This window comes from Vidua macroura, chromosome 3 (genome assembly GCF_024509145.1).
Source record: "Vidua macroura isolate BioBank_ID:100142 chromosome 3, ASM2450914v1, whole genome shotgun sequence".
In the NCBI taxonomy this organism is placed as follows: domain Eukaryota; kingdom Metazoa; phylum Chordata; class Aves; order Passeriformes; family Viduidae; genus Vidua; species Vidua macroura.
This window is the reverse complement of record NC_071573.1, coordinates 12,269,626-12,285,636: the sequence shown is the minus strand read 5'-3', so window position 1 is coordinate 12,285,636 and position 16,011 is coordinate 12,269,626. Positions and strand designations below refer to the sequence as shown.

General features: G+C 41.8%; 2 protein-coding genes across 13 annotated transcripts in view; one reads left to right on the top strand and one right to left on the bottom strand.

The window, feature by feature from the left end:
• The window catches only part of MAP3K4 (mitogen-activated protein kinase kinase kinase 4), a 62,480-nt gene extending 51,962 nt beyond the window's left edge, over positions 1-10,518 (top strand). For 5 of the 7 annotated variants that reach the window (XM_053974521.1, XM_053974520.1, XM_053974518.1 and 2 more), the window contains 5 exons: positions 1,138-1,297; positions 7,907-8,029; positions 8,566-8,672; positions 8,873-9,052; positions 9,977-10,518. In XM_053974521.1, the coding sequence (XP_053830496.1) occupies positions 1,138-1,297; positions 7,907-8,029; positions 8,566-8,672; positions 8,873-9,052; positions 9,977-9,997 (591 nt within the window). In that variant the 3' untranslated portion in view covers positions 9,998-10,518. Of the gene's footprint in view, positions 1-1,137; positions 1,298-2,043; positions 2,087-2,187; positions 2,281-7,906; positions 8,030-8,565; positions 8,673-8,872; positions 9,053-9,976 lie in introns of those variants that run through there. The other 2 variants (XM_053974523.1, XM_053974522.1) reach the window with 2 other exon arrangements.
• Positions 10,519-11,644: 1,126 nt separating this feature from the next.
• The window catches only part of AGPAT4 (1-acylglycerol-3-phosphate O-acyltransferase 4), a 72,257-nt gene continuing 67,890 nt past the window's right edge, over positions 11,645-16,011 (bottom strand). For all 6 annotated transcript variants that reach the window (XM_053974529.1, XM_053974530.1, XM_053974531.1 and 3 more), the window contains one exon: positions 11,645-14,309. In XM_053974529.1, coding sequence (XP_053830504.1) covers positions 14,218-14,309 — 92 coding nt within the window. In that variant the 3' untranslated portion in view covers positions 11,645-14,217. The remainder of the gene's footprint in view (positions 14,310-16,011) is intronic.

Genomic DNA, 16,011 nt, shown 5'->3' with positions numbered 1-16,011 from the left:
ACTATTCTGTGCTGCTACTCTGTTGAACTGGTCTAAAAGCAAGTTATATCATATATGGTATGGTAATTTCTGTATGTAGATAAAGACTAGACAGGCTAAAACCTGTCCCTGTTAGCAAAGGTTGTACCTGTATTGTATCATGCTGATTCCTGGAAAAATCTTCTGCTGGTATTTAAATCTTGATTCCAGACAAGTATTGGAATTTGGCTAGCATCTCTTCAAAAGGAAAAAGCAAGTTTTCTTGCTTGAGCAGCAGAACTAATGAAATGTATTTTTCTATGGAGTTGGATTCCAGAGTTGTGTGCTGGGATACTCCTTACTACTCTCTGCTTTCCACATGCTCTTCCCACTTGTGAGTCTCAAGTCCTCATGTCTTGCTGGAAAGTGCTGCTTGGATTTGACTGGTTTGCTCAATATGGAAGAAGTGGTTTTCGTGACCCATTGCTGGTTTAGAAGGGGACATAGGCTGCTTCCTGCAGTTCTCTATTTGAGACACAAGTCTGGGTGTCTATGCCACTGGGTCATTGGTTTCTTGGACTAGATTCTAAGTCTCTTTGGTGTCTTTGCCATCTTTTTATATTAATTCAGTCTGTTTGAAATCAGCTGCGCTTGGAGACAGAGTGGGAGCACAAACCTAATTTTTTCCTTAAAGTGAGTTTGAGTTGGCATGCTTGTTCAAGCCACAGCAAAGAACAAAAAACTTGCCCATTTCAAGCAGTTAACATATGATACTGCAGGAACTGAGACAGAGAGAAGGGATAAAAAAATAAGCCCAAAACATAATTTCGTGCCCTGTTTTCCCCCTTCTCTAAATAAGGAAAGAATCTCTATCAATTTCTGTGTAATACGCCTGCAAGGTTTCCAAAGTGTCATTTGCTTGATGCCAAAGCACTGTATTTTTATACCACTGAATAGTATCAGTTATGTACTAATGATGCAGATGGGCGTATAGCAGAGTTTCCATAGCTGTGCAATAGAATATTAGATACTTCATGGTAAGTGATACTTTCATTAAGACATTACAAGATACTTTTGTTATTTATTTCATGAACAATGAAGGATGTAGGGAAAAGTATATCTTAATTCAGTGTTTAAAAGATAAAAACCCAATGAAATCTGGTTTGTTTCCCAAAACAGGAGGAAATGTACATCTTCATGGAATACTGTGATGAGGGCACTCTGGAGGAGGTATCAAAACTGGGCCTTCAGGAGCATGTCATTAGGCTGTACTCAAAGCAGATCACGATTGCTATCAATGTACTTCATGAACATGGTATTGTTCATCGAGACATTAAAGGTAATGTTAACCAAAAAGGTAATGTTGTTTCAGTGTGGTAGATGTGAGCAGGGGGAAGGATGGGGGCATGTATTTGCATATTTAGTGTGCATTATCTATGCAGCCATTATTTGTATAAAGCCTTCTATTAAGTTTTCAGTTTACAAGCTATTGGGTAGTTTCATGCTTTTTCTTTTATGTGTAGATTGTAAAAAACATTCACAATTGTCATTTCAAACTCATAAATTTTGCCCATGATTTATATAGTTTTCTTAGAGGTTGTTAAGATTATTGGGGATTTATCTAAACTCAGTTGTTAGTCCTTGCATTTTTAGCACTAATGTACTGAGTTATGTAATGCTGTTTTCCTTCTTGTCTGTGCAAATAAGTGGTGTTTTCTGGAGCTGACAGGCAGTGTACAGTGCTAGAGTCGTGCATCAGAACTTTTCCTTGTGATTCCATTTTCCCAAAGAGTTTGGAATTTCAGATGAATGGCTGATTAAACTTAGTAACAAAACTGTTGTTAAAAGAACTTAAGTGATTTTAGGATATCCCTTTATCTAGTGGTTTTTTTTTCGTACATTTATCTTCTCGTGCCTGGCTGTCAGCATTTGCATATGTAATTAGCAGACTGAAAGTACAGTAACCAAAGGGGGGTTGGGCTTGGCATTTAAGATACCCAGTGTCAGTCCTCATTTCAGGTTCATTTTTCTTTTTCTGCGCCTTCCAACAACATCCTCCATGTCTGGTTATCTTGGTTTTGTTAGTCTGGCATATTTGGCTCACCGATGGCAGGAAACTTAGGTGAAGGTAGGGGAAGCAATGCACACAATATGCCCTGTGAATGCTCATTTTGTGACAAGGCAGTGCAACCCAACGATGCTGGGTTTCTATGTCCCTCTTGCTCACAGGGTTTTGAATCACCGCAGCAGTGTAGGAGGTTCCCAGTTGCTCTTGGTCCTTTGGCCTCGTGCTTCTCATTTGGGAAAAGAACTATCTACGATCCAGAGGCCTTCCACCCAGGTAGGCCACTCTTGAGTCAGTTTTGGCTTTTTTTTTTTTCCTAGAAAACACTTTCCCTCACTCCCATTCCCCAGCAATCTTACCTTTTCTGGTTCTCCTTCCTCACCAAAGGTTTCTCTCCAGTTGTGGATTTCCCTTTGTGCTTTTCACAGTTCCCTCCTTGCCCTTTTCTTGATCATTCCTTGTCCAGGTTCTGCTTAGCTGGATTATGGTCTCCTGGAAGCTCGTTGTGATCAAAATCCAAGGCTGGCTGACAGGGATTTCTTTTGTGCTGCTCAATGTCATTGCTGATATCTGGATATGTTTCCAAATAGGTCTTCTGCTCTTCAGGGAAATGCACGGAGTGAGAAAAGCTGTTTAACAGAACTGTAATGTTGTGTTACCTGAGAGCATTTCTATCGCAACAGGTTCCTTACGTCAAATGTTGGAGTGTTTCTTGAGAGTAACAGCGAGTCACTGCAGGCACATCTGTGTATAGACCTTCCTGAAACTCTATGGCAGAATATAAAGACAGACCACAGAGGGTATTTTGATAAAGGTTACTTGATGCATTGGAAGTCTTTTGCTCATTGACTTCTTTTATGCTAACGTTGCATCTCCAAGTTTTCATGCTAACAGCAGTAAAGAACACTCTAATTTTAATTTTATCTCTTCGGTAGACTGGTACTCTTATTTTTCTGATAGGGAAGAATGACATTCAGACTGTTAAAACACTTTCCTATGAAAATCTCGCTGTCAGATCACACGAGATCTCTCATAGCCAGTTTGTTTAACATCACCGTCGATCTATTTCTTTAGCAGCAGATAAGCAATTCTTATAATGATTGTTTATCTGTATCCTGCAATACACCTGTACTTGGTGTCTGCAAGTACCTTGTGCTCAAAAATAGACTTTTGATTAGTAGTGTCCTCTTGTGCCACTGTTGTCTTTCAGATGCTATTATGGCATCCAGCTCTGTGTGGGTAAAAGACAAAGCAAGATACAGCTGCCAAAAACATTTTTCAGCCTGTGGTGGTGACGGCAGATGAAGGGTTATGTCAGCTGGTTATTACATTTGGCTGCACTGCTTTTGCTTAGTCTGCATCATTTTGAAAAGCAGGTGGTGCTGGTCTGTAGCAGGAGATAGTCTCTTGTGATACTCTTTTAATCTGTGTTCTAGGTATTGAATTTTAATTCCTGTGGCTAAGCCCCATTTCCTTGGTTAGAATTATTTCACTTTTTGTAAGGAAGTTGTTCTGGTCAGTGATGCAGGATGAGGGAATGTTTAATGCTGGAGGGAACCTGTGGACATCTCTGAGCCCTCTGTCCTAAACAGAGCCAGCCTTAGTATCAGATCCAATGACAGATCAGATCAGATTGCTCAGGACATTGTTGAGGTGACATATATGTGTATCTCCAGGGATGGAGATGCCCTGTTCCAATGACTGACCTATTCCCATTGTGAAAAGCTTTTTCCTGATAGCTGCATGGAATCTGCAAAGGTTGCTGTTGAGGCCATTGCTGCATGACCATTTCACAGTGTGCCTTTGAGGGAAAAGTCTGTTTCTGCAGTGTTGCTCTCCTCCCGTTACACAGCTGAAAACAGCAGTAAATCCCCTGCACACACGCTCCCCCAAGCATCCCTTCTTCAAGCTCAGCAAACCCGTCTTGCAGCCTTTCCTTGTACGTTGGGTGCACCAGCCCTCTGAACATCTTGACACCACTGTCCTGGGTTTGCTCCAGTGTGTCATTGTCACTCTTGTGCTGGAGAGCCTAAAAACAAGACACAGCACTTAAGGTGTGATCCCATAAGTGCAGAATTGAGAGGAATTAATGAGGCCATGTCTGGTAGATTCTCTTCAGGAGAGAAGGGCATGTTATTGAAGAGTGCTTGGATGAATACAGAAAATGAAAGGATTATATCTGCAGCTTTAGTAAATCAGAGACCTTGAATGAGATGCCCTATACAAAAAAGTCTTCATCAAACTGCTACTGTATTATTGTCTTCTTGTAATCTTCTTGTTAGCTCAAAACTTCTGCTATCCTGTCTTCCTGATGAGCACAAAGGAAGGAATGTCATTTAGCAAGAGCTGGGAAACTGCAACAGGAGACTGTGGGCATGTGTCATGCTCTCTAAGAGACTGAGAAAAAAGAGCATGCGGAAGCTGATTTTCTCATCCAAGGGTAGCATTTGGACTGCTTGTTTCTTGAATTAATTTGGCTGCTGCACTGCTTAAGCACTGGCTGTGGAATGTCTGAGCTGCCTCTTTTTCTGAAATTACAGCACCACGTTTAGTGGGGCTTTTTGTACTGCTCCATGTACTCACAGGATTTCCACCAAAACCTTTGGAGTATTATGCTGGTGCAGTTTTCACTGCTCTTACTATGGGGCTGATTTGGCAGCGGTACAGGGCATGAAACTTGAGTTTAAATGCTTTAGGTTTGGGCTGCTCTAGCAGGAATGTGGCTTTTGGCACTGTCTCTTCACAGTGTGCCCAGGAGGACCTGTGGTGTAACAGCAGAGGAGGGCTGTGCACAACTGGGCAACCTCCTGCCTCTGCCAAGTGTGTCCAGTGATGGTGCTTCAGACAGTGCATGTGTAAGGGGAGAGAAGGAAAAGATGGGGGCGGTCTCTTTCTGCCATTTTACTCATGGTCTTTGGTTTTATTTTGCCTATTAACCATGTGGATGTATGGGACTTTTGTGTTACAAAAGCATCAGGCATCTTCAAAGTACTGTCCTCTTATCTGCTCTTCTTACATGGGTCCTGCTGGATCTATGCAGGTTTCAATTACTGCTTTTACAGACTTCTCCTGCACTCTGCTCTTGGTTTTTGAACAAGCAGTTTACAAAACAAGCTCCAGTGATACCACATCAGTGGAAGCTGACAGTAAGTGTCTGCAACACGAGTCTTCATGTGCTGTCTCTGGCTTCTTGCTGAAACTTTGATTCAGTGCTTTATTCCATTTGGCAGTTCTAAGTGCTTTCAGGAAAAAAGGCTCACAAGAGCTTACATGGCAATACTTAGGCTAAATTGTCATTAGTTTTTATTAAAAGGGATAAAGTCTAGTTTGCAAGGCCTTGGAAGAAGATTTTGAACTGTATTAAACTAAACTCTTCTGGTAGCCTAAATTCTGTCAGAAGAGAGATTGTTGCACTTCAGCACTGCCAGGCTCCATTCACTGTAGTAGCTGGAAACACTTTGTAGCCTTCTGTGAAATTTTCATGTTGCTTTCTTGAGGAATGGAAGCAAGAGTTTCCAGAACATCCTTGAAAAGCTGTTTGCTAGTGAGGACTGTTTTTCCTAAACTCTTTTTCTAGGCTAAGTGCACCTACTTTCTATCTGACAAGCAACTGCTTGAAAACATTGGAAAAGCAGTTGACAGTTCAAAGGAAGAAGAAGCTGTCAACTCCTAATGCATTGTCCATACTTAGTGTTCCATCAAGCAGCCTTCTTGTACTGCTTTGTGTCTTTCTGGATCCTTCATTCAAGGAGCTGAGGGATGGTCTACCCAACTCCATTACACACACCTGTGATTGCACAGTGACTCTGAACATAGGTCCCACTGACGGCAAACAGCAGAATCCAGTAAAAGAATTCTGGAGGATGTCCAAGCATTTGAATGCCAGAAGTGGAAAACCATTGCACACAATGTGGAGATGAGTTGTATTCCCTGAATGTTAATTCTTTCAGGACTTGTAAAAATCTACAGTAACTAAAGGTTGGAATTTACTTCTGTTAATGATTTTGCACACTCATCAGTTGCAGTTCTATGTAACACCTCTTAGACTAAATAGTTACCAGCTATTGTCAGAGTAGTCAGAGCCCTTAGAGAAGTGGGCAGGGTTTTGGCATCATTGACCTGCACTGCCTTTTTTTGACTTGAGCTTTTTGAGGATTCTTTGTATTCTTTATGAATATCTTGGGGATGCCCAACCAAGTGAATGGGAAAAGGCTATTAACTAAGACTAACACAAAGGAGCGGCAGCCAAGAATTTCTGCACTGCTCAAAGTGGAACAAAAGTGAAAAACTTTGGAAGGTTCTATTGAGATGAGCCATTTTTGAATTAATCTTTTGTGTGACATGGGAAGAGGCTTATGTGTAGTGAAATCCCCAACATCTGCCTACTCCTAGAGTAGGTGAGCAGTTTGTTTTGTGCATACTATCTATCTTTGCTCAAGAAACACCACAGCTGAAGCTCTATTTCTGCCAGGTGATACTTGTAGCCTATTTGTACTTTCATTGTGATACTTGAAGAGTCCAGAATGTGGCCTAACATGAGGAGCTCCTTCTGCTCTACCTGTTTTCTCTTGCTGTCAAAATGAATATTTTGGCAGGATGTTGAATGAAAGAAAACCACAGGTTGTCAAAACCACTTGGTTTATTTTGTATTGTTCTGTCGAACAACTGACTTGAAGCCACTTGCAGATTCCCGTTGGAGATTTTTAACTATGCTAGGGAAGTTTGTTCCAGTGTAAGCTGCCAGTATAGCAAGTTATTTTAATGGTAGTCCTACTCCAAAAATTACTCTGGAAGTAAAGTGCAATAGGAGCAGGCACTTGGTAGTGTAAGTAATAAAATGCTCTAAACTCTGTTTTGCAAGTCAACTGTGACCATAGGGTCATTAAGGTTGGAAAAGACCTCCAAGATTGAGTCCAACCTTGGACAAACCACCACTATGTCAGACAACCAAACCATGGCACTGCCATGCCCAATTGTATCTTGAACACTTCCAGGGACAGTGACTCCACCACCTCCCTGGGCAGCCTGTTTCAATGCCTGACCACTCTTTCAGTGAAGAAATTCCTCCTCATGTCCAACCTGAACCTCCCCTAGTGCAGCTTGAGGCCATTTGCTCTTGTCTGTCCCTGGTTGCCTGGTAGAAGAGGCAGACCCCCACCTGGTTACCGCCTCCTTTCAGGCAGTTGTAGGGAGCAATAATGTCTCCCTTGAGCCTCCTTTTCTCCAGGCTAAACACCCCCACCTCCCTCAGCCACTCCTCACAGGACTTGTGCTCCACACCCTTCACCGACTCTGGTGCCCTTCTCTGGATGTGCTCCAGCACCTCAATGTCCTTCTTGTAGTGAGGGGCCCAGAGCTGCACACAAAACTTGAGGTGCAGCCTCACCAGAGCCCAATACAGGAGGATGATCCCTTCCTTTGTCCTGCTGGCCACACTATTTTTATTGATAAATATGATATCATCTGTCTTGACTCAGAAGAATTGAAGAGGTACTAGTGGGAGGGACGCAGCAATGGCCTCTGCCAGGAAGCAGTTTCTTCTGAGTTTAGTGCTCACAAGGAGAAGCACTGGAATTCCTCAAGAAGGCATTTCTTGTAACGAGCTTGTATGGAAAGCTGTTTAGTTTGCCTGCCATACTGTTTTTTTTTTTTGTTTTGTTTTTTGTTTGAACACTTGTCAACTTCCAGTACAATTCATATTAGCACAAACCCACCAGAACATGTTACATTTTTAATGCTGTAATATTCCACTGTTAATTCACAGGTAAAGATCTAAATGTGAAGTCAGCTATTATCCACTGCAACCTCCAAGACTATATTGAGAAGCCCTCAAATTCAGCTCTGGTTTAAACAAGTGTGTCTGCGTTTCATTGTGTTTCCTAGGAGCCAACATCTTTCTTACCTCATCTGGACTGATTAAACTAGGAGACTTTGGCTGCTCAGTGAAGCTGAAGAACAATACCCAGACAATGCCTGGAGAAGTGAACAGTACCTTGGGAACTGCAGGTGAGGAAGCTTGTGCTAGGCAGGTACTTGTCTAGTTAGCATAAAGGAAGATACCTCCGCCAGAAGTCTGGAATAAAACCATGTGTTTCAGGGAAACTTGATTTTACCTTAGCTAGTTTTGTGCTTTACATCCAGAAGCCAAAACAATAAGTGAATGATATAATGTGAGAGTTAAAATGGTATTTGTAACTATAGAGATGTTGGAACATGTGTTTTCTGGGGTTGTATTTTTCTCTGCAGCCTTACTGAAACAGTACTCTTCACCAAACAGCTGCTTAATAGATTTTCAGAAAATGGCAGTCACTGAAAGCATGTACTGTAACAGCGTTTTCAATATCACTTTTCAAACTGAAAGACAGTTGTGCTGAAAACATGTCAAAAACCAAGAAACCAGCAAATGGCAAAACTTAGCAAGAAAACCTGAGTAGTAATTCACTGGGTATTTAAAAAAGCTTTTCGTTTACCCAGTCAGTCACTTGATGTATACGGTTCCTTCTGCTGTATGAACTGATGGCATCATATATGTTGTTTCAAAGCATACATGGCCCCGGAAGTAATCACCAGAGCTAAAGGAGAAGGGCATGGACGTGCAGCAGACATCTGGAGCCTGGGCTGTGTTGTCATAGAGATGGTCACGGGCAAGGTAGGGATGTTTCATGTATTGATGAAAAGCAAACTGTTCTCAGCATTTTTTCTGCAAATTCCAGTCTCAGCAGTTTGTCACACTCATGTCTGCAAGGACTGGGATGGTTTTTCATTTCCTGGAGCACAGAAATACATGCTCTAGTGGGTAGCAAGTTACTCACTAATGCTTGCACTTAGCAATGCTGTCACCTATTGCAGAGGCCTTGGCATGAATATGAGCACAACTTCCAGATCATGTATAAAGTGGGAATGGGTCATAAACCTCCTATTCCTGACAAAGTGAGCCCAGAAGGGAAAGACTTCCTTTGCCACTGCCTGGAAAGTGACCCAAAGATGAGGTGGACGGCCAGCCAGCTTCTTGATCATCCTTTTGTCAAGGTTTGTCTGATGACTTTGGCTACAAAAACTGCAGATGGGAATGGGGAACAGCTTTTAGTTGGCTTCTTTGTTCTCAGTGATGCCACAGAGGTTGGTACCATGGTGAGGGGCTGCTAGCAAATTGATGCTGTCCAGGAAAAATGAATTGGCAACTTTCCAGAAGCACATGTGTTTTCAGCAAGCATGTTGACTATAGAACATGGTGTGCACCATGCAATAAACTTACACTGCGCTGTTTTGAAATGCATCATGTTAAAAAGGCAAGTCAGGCTTCAACTAATTAGATCAAAAGGGCTTTGCAGCAAAAACTTCAGCAAGTACAAGTGCACAGGTTTTTAGAGATTAGGTCCCCTCCATAAAAAGTGTAACCAGCACATGCTTGAGAACTCTCCCATTCTTCTGTGCGAAGAGCTGCTTTTAAGTTCATACTTAGAACATTCATACTGAATGTTTTCTCTAGCAGCTGCTGTAACAGTCTTCAGTTCTTGCACGAACTACGGTGCGATGCCTTCCTTAAGAACGGGCAACTATTCGCAGTTAAAAACTGAGCTGAATTAGTAACTTCTTAGTTGAAGAAATAGGAGTGCAGTAGGTTATTGAATTCTGTCTCATTTTCCAGCATAAAGTTGATCACTTTGGTGTTCTGGTTCAGTAGCAGTGTGTTTGGCATCATCACCCATCCTTCATCAGTGCAGCTGTAGCAAATCCCATCCATCAGAGGTGGACACTGCTTTAGGCACCTAAAGGATGCAGTTAACAGTGGGAATGTCAGTACACCCATACAAACACTTGTAATGCATTGTTGTGGAACAAGGGAGAGAAAAAAAACTTCAAAGATGTTGACGGTGCTAAAGAAATTGATCCATTATCATCTTGCTGCAGGAGGGAGATGGCTGAAGTAATTGCCTTTTGCTTCCTTCACAGGTTTGCACAGACGAAGAATGAAGTTACTCAATCTCTGGCCTTTTCTATTCTGACAAGATTTGAATCACTACTGTATGTAATATTTACATAAAGACTATGCTGAGAAACAGTATAAAAGTTGACCTTAACGAAGACTGCACAAGTGACAGTGTCACTTCCTCTGCTGCTCCTGTACATTTTACTTGGCACATGTTGCTCATGTGACGTGTCCGCGAGTTGGAAGAAGCTGCATGTTTCAGTGAAAGTGCCATTACTACTGTATATGGACCATACCCTTTTTGTTCCTTCTCCTGTTTCTCATTTGATTGAGAACTCGTATTGTTAATATGTAGTATTTTTGAACTCTCTAGGTTCAGAAAAATGCTGTAGTGTTATCAGGCGTTATGGACCTTGTTTTTTAATCTGTTTGAGTGCACTGACTGTGAACTTTTACCGGGGTTTTTGTTTATTTGTTTTTGGCAAGCTTCGGATTTGTTATGCACAAGGCTGATTAATGAAATTTAAAAAAAAAGGTTTTTCTCAATAAATGGTTTATTTTAGGAGATGTTGGTGAAGGGTTTTTCTTCCAAAAATAAATGTGGGACTGTGCCACATTTTAAACTTTTTTGCAACATTGGGATAAGACTGCTAAGCTGACCTAACTGGACTAAGCTGCTCTTGTATTGTACTAGGCAGTGTCTTGTCAAGTTTCAAGATGAGTACTGTGAGGTGCTTCTTACGCAACAGAAGTAAGGGTCCTCCTTTCATCGCCTTCTGAGAAAAGAGGGTGATGGGAAATTCCTGACACTGCCTTTTATCTAAGGGACAACTACTTCTTGAATGTATGCACTGTGAACAGGGAGTGCTCTGCATGACATTTTTGTCTTCTAGAAGAGAACTCTACAAGCTGATTTTTGTGCTCTCTTTGGCAAAACCAAGAACCTACTGTTACTTTTCGAAAACTGACTTCTGATCCTGGGCTTTCATTTCCCCACCACACCTCAGTTGTCATCAGCCTCAGAAAAGGAAGAGAAATTAGAAGTGGTTAGCAATTGGAAGAAATAGCCTGCAATGCATGATCTAGTAGACTTTTTTTTTACTTGCTATTACAAACAGGTGACTTAAACCTGTTACTTGTAAACATTAGTGCAAGTTTACATATTCTTTTTATAGCTTTAGATTTAAAATAGGTAATTTAAAATTTGCTTTAAATATTTGGTTTTATATTCTAGTGTCTTGTCTCATCTTTATACACAAATCCTTGATTAATCACAGGTGTGGAGTGAGTTGTTAAGGAGGTACCAAAAAATCTGACATTTCTATCTAGAAAAGTACGAGCCTTGCTGTGCATGTCCCTGTGCACATTATTTAGGCTCTCAAAAAATATAAATTTAAACAAAGACTTTCCCCCTCTTTTCAGTGCTCTATTTTCAGTTGTGTGATAGGAGGGGAAGTATGTTGTCATCCTCAGTAAAGGACTATGAAAGTATCTGAAGTGTCCCCCCCAGCTTGCTGTGTGCTTCACTTTGCAGTGTAACAGAAATATCTGAGTTGTGTCCTCACTTGCCTTGTTTCAGGTGCCCTTGAGCACAAACAGGAACTGTGGACACCTTTTAGGAGTCAGGATAAAGGTGACAAACTGTTACCAGTTTTTTCTTGCCAACCAAAAGAAAACTCATTCACTGCATATCAGCTTTTTATACTTTTATTTTTGTATAAACAAACATTAAGACTAATTTTGTTAAGGCAGTTTTAGAACATACAGTTGCTTGTGGGGATGAGGGGCAAACACTGCTTCCTAATAACCTATGTCATTCTTTTAATACAGTGAACTGGAGGAATTTAACTTTGGCAAGGACCATTAAGCTTTCTCTGTCAGTGAGTGCTGGAAGGGCCTCAGTGGTGTGCCAGGACTTGCACAAGTGCCTAGGAGGATGGATCCAGGAGTGGCATGTTTGGCCCTCAGCCTGTTCTAAAAGTTGGTCCCAGGGAAATGGGTATGAAATCATCTCGGTACTCTTTCAGAAGTATTTACTTGTTTGGTGCTTTCCTCTGGGAGAAGGGCACTGCACACAGTTGGAGGGGCAAGGATTAAGATTCATAAGGAATGCCAGATGTCTTCCTTACTGCATATTATATCTGTAGCTCTCAGGAAGGCAGAACAGCCTCTGTCACTCCAGGAATATGTATTTGCTGCCCAGAACTGCTCACCTACCACCCTGAGAAAAGGCCACTGGGCCTGCCAGGTAATGTTCACAGTAAAATGCTACCCTGGAGAGGCCTTTCCTTTCTCCCCTCCCACCCATTTTCCAGCTCTTGTGTACAGTGGCTTCAGGTCTGGCTTGTTATGTGCCTGACCATTACTACAAGATGCAATGCTCAGTTTTTCACTGTTAAGAGTGTTACAGGGCACTCTAAACATTGCAGTATTTGTAAACATTACAGTATTTTCTACTCTTGGGCTCTAAAAACATCTGAGCCCATGTGTCTGTTAATGACATTGAACGACATGCTCCTGAAAGCTTCAGAACATAGGGAATGCATGTATACACAAGATGTGTGAGGCAAAAAGCCCTTGAAAGCAGTCTCTCACACTGCCTATGCCTTCCCTCATGTTGTAAATGCTACTGCCTCCACTATCCCTAAACTTCACTTATTGCCCCATGCTAAAATCACTACTTCACCTTTTTAGGTGCTGCATATTAAAAAGGTGAGTTTCTAGATTATCTGATGTACTGAATAGCAAATACATATTTCATGGAATGATTCATATAGTTGTACTAGCCTGTTTCTTCTGGCCTCAGTCTTACTATATGAAAAGAGCAATGTTTTTATACCAGCTGCTAGAGTAAGACTACTCACTTTCCTCACTAAAGACTATCATGGTTTGGCTCTATGCTGAGTGAATATGGACTATCTTTAAAAGTGTCAATCACAACCACCACTGCTCAGTGTCAGGATCTGTAGACTTTAAAAAATCGGGATTTTTTTTTCTCCAATCATATTTGCTGTTAGTTAATGTCCCCACTCTTCCTTTTTTTTTTTTTTTTTTTTTTTTTTCTGCTTTAAACATGTTATTTCTAGTAACCTGCAGATCCTTAACTCTGGAAGTTTAAAAACAGGGGGCAGCTGCCCTGAAATCAGTACTGGGAATGTCATAGCAACCTCTCTTTCCTCAGAGCTTGATTCTAGTTTTATTTAATTCAGAAGGGTGTCAAATCAAGACAGACAAAAAAATCAGCCACACCCACTGTCTTAGGTCTCTCTCCTAGTTCTCCATCCTCCTCAGAATAATTTACTATTACTTCAGGCTGACTGTTATGAGGCACCACGTAAACTAATTTATCAGAAAAGACAGACAAGTAGGTTAATTAGGATCACAACAGTATGGGTATGGGGCATATATTGTAACACACACTTTGCATTATTTCACTACACCATGCCCAAATATTTTCTTTCTGAAATTGTTAGGATGGCCTGGAATTTTAAGTAGCATTTAAATCCAAAAGGAATTTTACTACTTCAAATTTTCCAAATTAAAAAAGGCATTTACTCTGAAGAATTACAAGTTTCAGCTATCCCTCGGATGTATGGCCTGGGGAAAGAGAGGGCAGTGGGTAACTTAGCTCTGCTCAGGCCACAAGGCCAAATTCTGATCCAGGTTCTGCTACTGCCAGGCTCCAATGTCTGGATGTCCAGGGTCTGGCTGAAGTTTTGAAGGACCCATGTAGTGCACACTGTGGGAGTAAGTTCTAGATGTACAAAAACTCTACTGTAGTTCTGCCAGTTCAGCAGAGCTGCTTCAGTCCAATACTGCTATAACCAAGCACAGCATCCCGCTGCACTGTATTTAAACACTGACAGATTATGGTTGTTAAACTGTATGAGCTACACAACTATCAAGTTTAATCATCTTGTAACAATCTTCTGACATTAAAGCTTGTACCTCTGGTTAGTTTCCAGGTAGAGTCTCTTCATACAAGCACACTGGAATTTTTTTTTTTTTTTCTTCAAAACTTAAGACACTTCATAGGAAAACAAACCAACCACACATGGGCAAACCTGTTGCTGAGAGTATACGAAGGAGTGCGTCTTTCCAGCATGTCATCCAGCCCAAACCCCAGAGGAAAACAACAGGAGCACAAATTCAGATATGCACGGCAATTATTCATCCTCTGATCTCACTTGAAGGACTGATATGCACTTAAGAGTTTTCAGCAGTTGCATTTGTTCCCTTTGGATTGAAGCAGTCTCTGAAGTTGCTACTTTTGTTTCTGCTTGTTGTCATTGTTGCCATAGGTGGAGCCCTTGTTAATTTCTGTAACCCCGATCATCCATCTGACACCAACAGAAGCTGCAAAACAAACACAGTTAAAGCTGCTTGAGGCTTGGCCTGAAAATCTGTACTGGTGTAGCATCATGAAAGAGACCTTGGATGAAAGATGAAAGGTCCATTTGATGCTCTCACACTTCCACATCAACTTATTTGCCTATGGCATCTCATGAAGGAAGAGCCTCAGGCTGGACACATCCCCTCCCAGGATGTGGAGGCTACAAGGAACCAGGATGGGTGTGAGAGTCACAGGCGTGCACAGCCCTGCGTGCCACGGGAAGGGAATTCTGCTGGCTTTCAACAGCCCCACGTGTGAAAGAGCACAAGCAAATGCAAGGGAACTTCAGATCTTGATAAACAAAAAAAATGTAAGTTGTGGTATTTGTTAATGGTAGGTCATGAAAAGGTCCATTACAAGAAAACAGGTTAATTTAAAAGACTTTCATAGATTATTCAGTAATAATTCAGCATGTGCAAGGATTATTTTATTTATTTATTTATAGCACTTGAAGTGACTAAGTTGAATGCAACTTAACCTAAACTCCTTCCCTCACACATCTAGTTTCTTTGTAAAGGGGCTCAGCTGCCCAAAATCTATTACTCCTCAAGCTTCTGCTCAGCTACTGTACATGTTTAGAACTGCCATACTTGTCTCGGGCCTAAACCTATTAGGAAATCACAAACATCTTCTCTCTGCTCAGAATGCTTTCAAAAAAAAAAATGAACCCAAACCAAACAAACCTAAGAAAGCCACAAACCTCCCAATCCCACTCTCTTTCTGACTGATGATGACAGTAAGGTGAGGTGCTCTTAATGTCTTGTTCCCATCAGTCTTCTCTAAGATGACTCTGGATTCTCACCAGCCAAAGGACTCGTTATGGTTAAGTCAGTCCCTGAGATCACCAAGAGAATCCAGAGGTTTCACCCCACTACCAGGCATCCCTTGTGAACTGCACGGCTGATAGAAGGCTGTGTCCTGGCATTTGCTGCTCTTCAGCACTGGAAGGGGAGGAGGCTGGCAGCTGGTAAACAGTGCTGCCCTGTGCTTTACCAGCTGCTACTTGGCACAACATGGGCCATGAAGAGCCATCACTACAGACTCATGCTGTGTAGTTTGACAGTAAATTGGCAGTTTTTAGAGTGCAAGTGGTAAATGGATACCAGGGATGAGTCACATGTGATGTGACAGTATGGCTGGACACTGGGAAGCTGGTCTGCCCATGGGGCTGCCCTCAGGTCCTGTGGGTGCTGGGAAAGCAGGGCCCTCTCTGTCACTTACACTCCACTGTCAGTCCGTGAATAGAAACACACACCATTGAGACAAGCAAAGGGCTTCACTCTCATAGACAGACAAGAAAAAAAGAAAGAAAACAATCTCTGACATTTAACTGGCCATGAGCTGGGGAGCACAAGAGAAAAATCCAATGTGGAGCCTGCAGTCTGGGGTCATAACATAACAGTAAGCATGAAATCATTAAGATTTTGAGCACAAGGGATAGAAACAGCATCTGGAGATGGACACAGAGCATAAATAAAAGCAGCTGTTCCAGCACCCACACACCATACTGGGGATTTCATCCAGTTCCAAGAATGCCTGGACACAAAAAACAACTAATTCAGCAGTTAAGATGTCTTTTTTTGTCCTTTGCTCCCTGGCAGATGCTGCCACTACCTTCTATCCCCATTTCACCCTGTAACCCTCAGCACCCTGGGGAAAATGGGG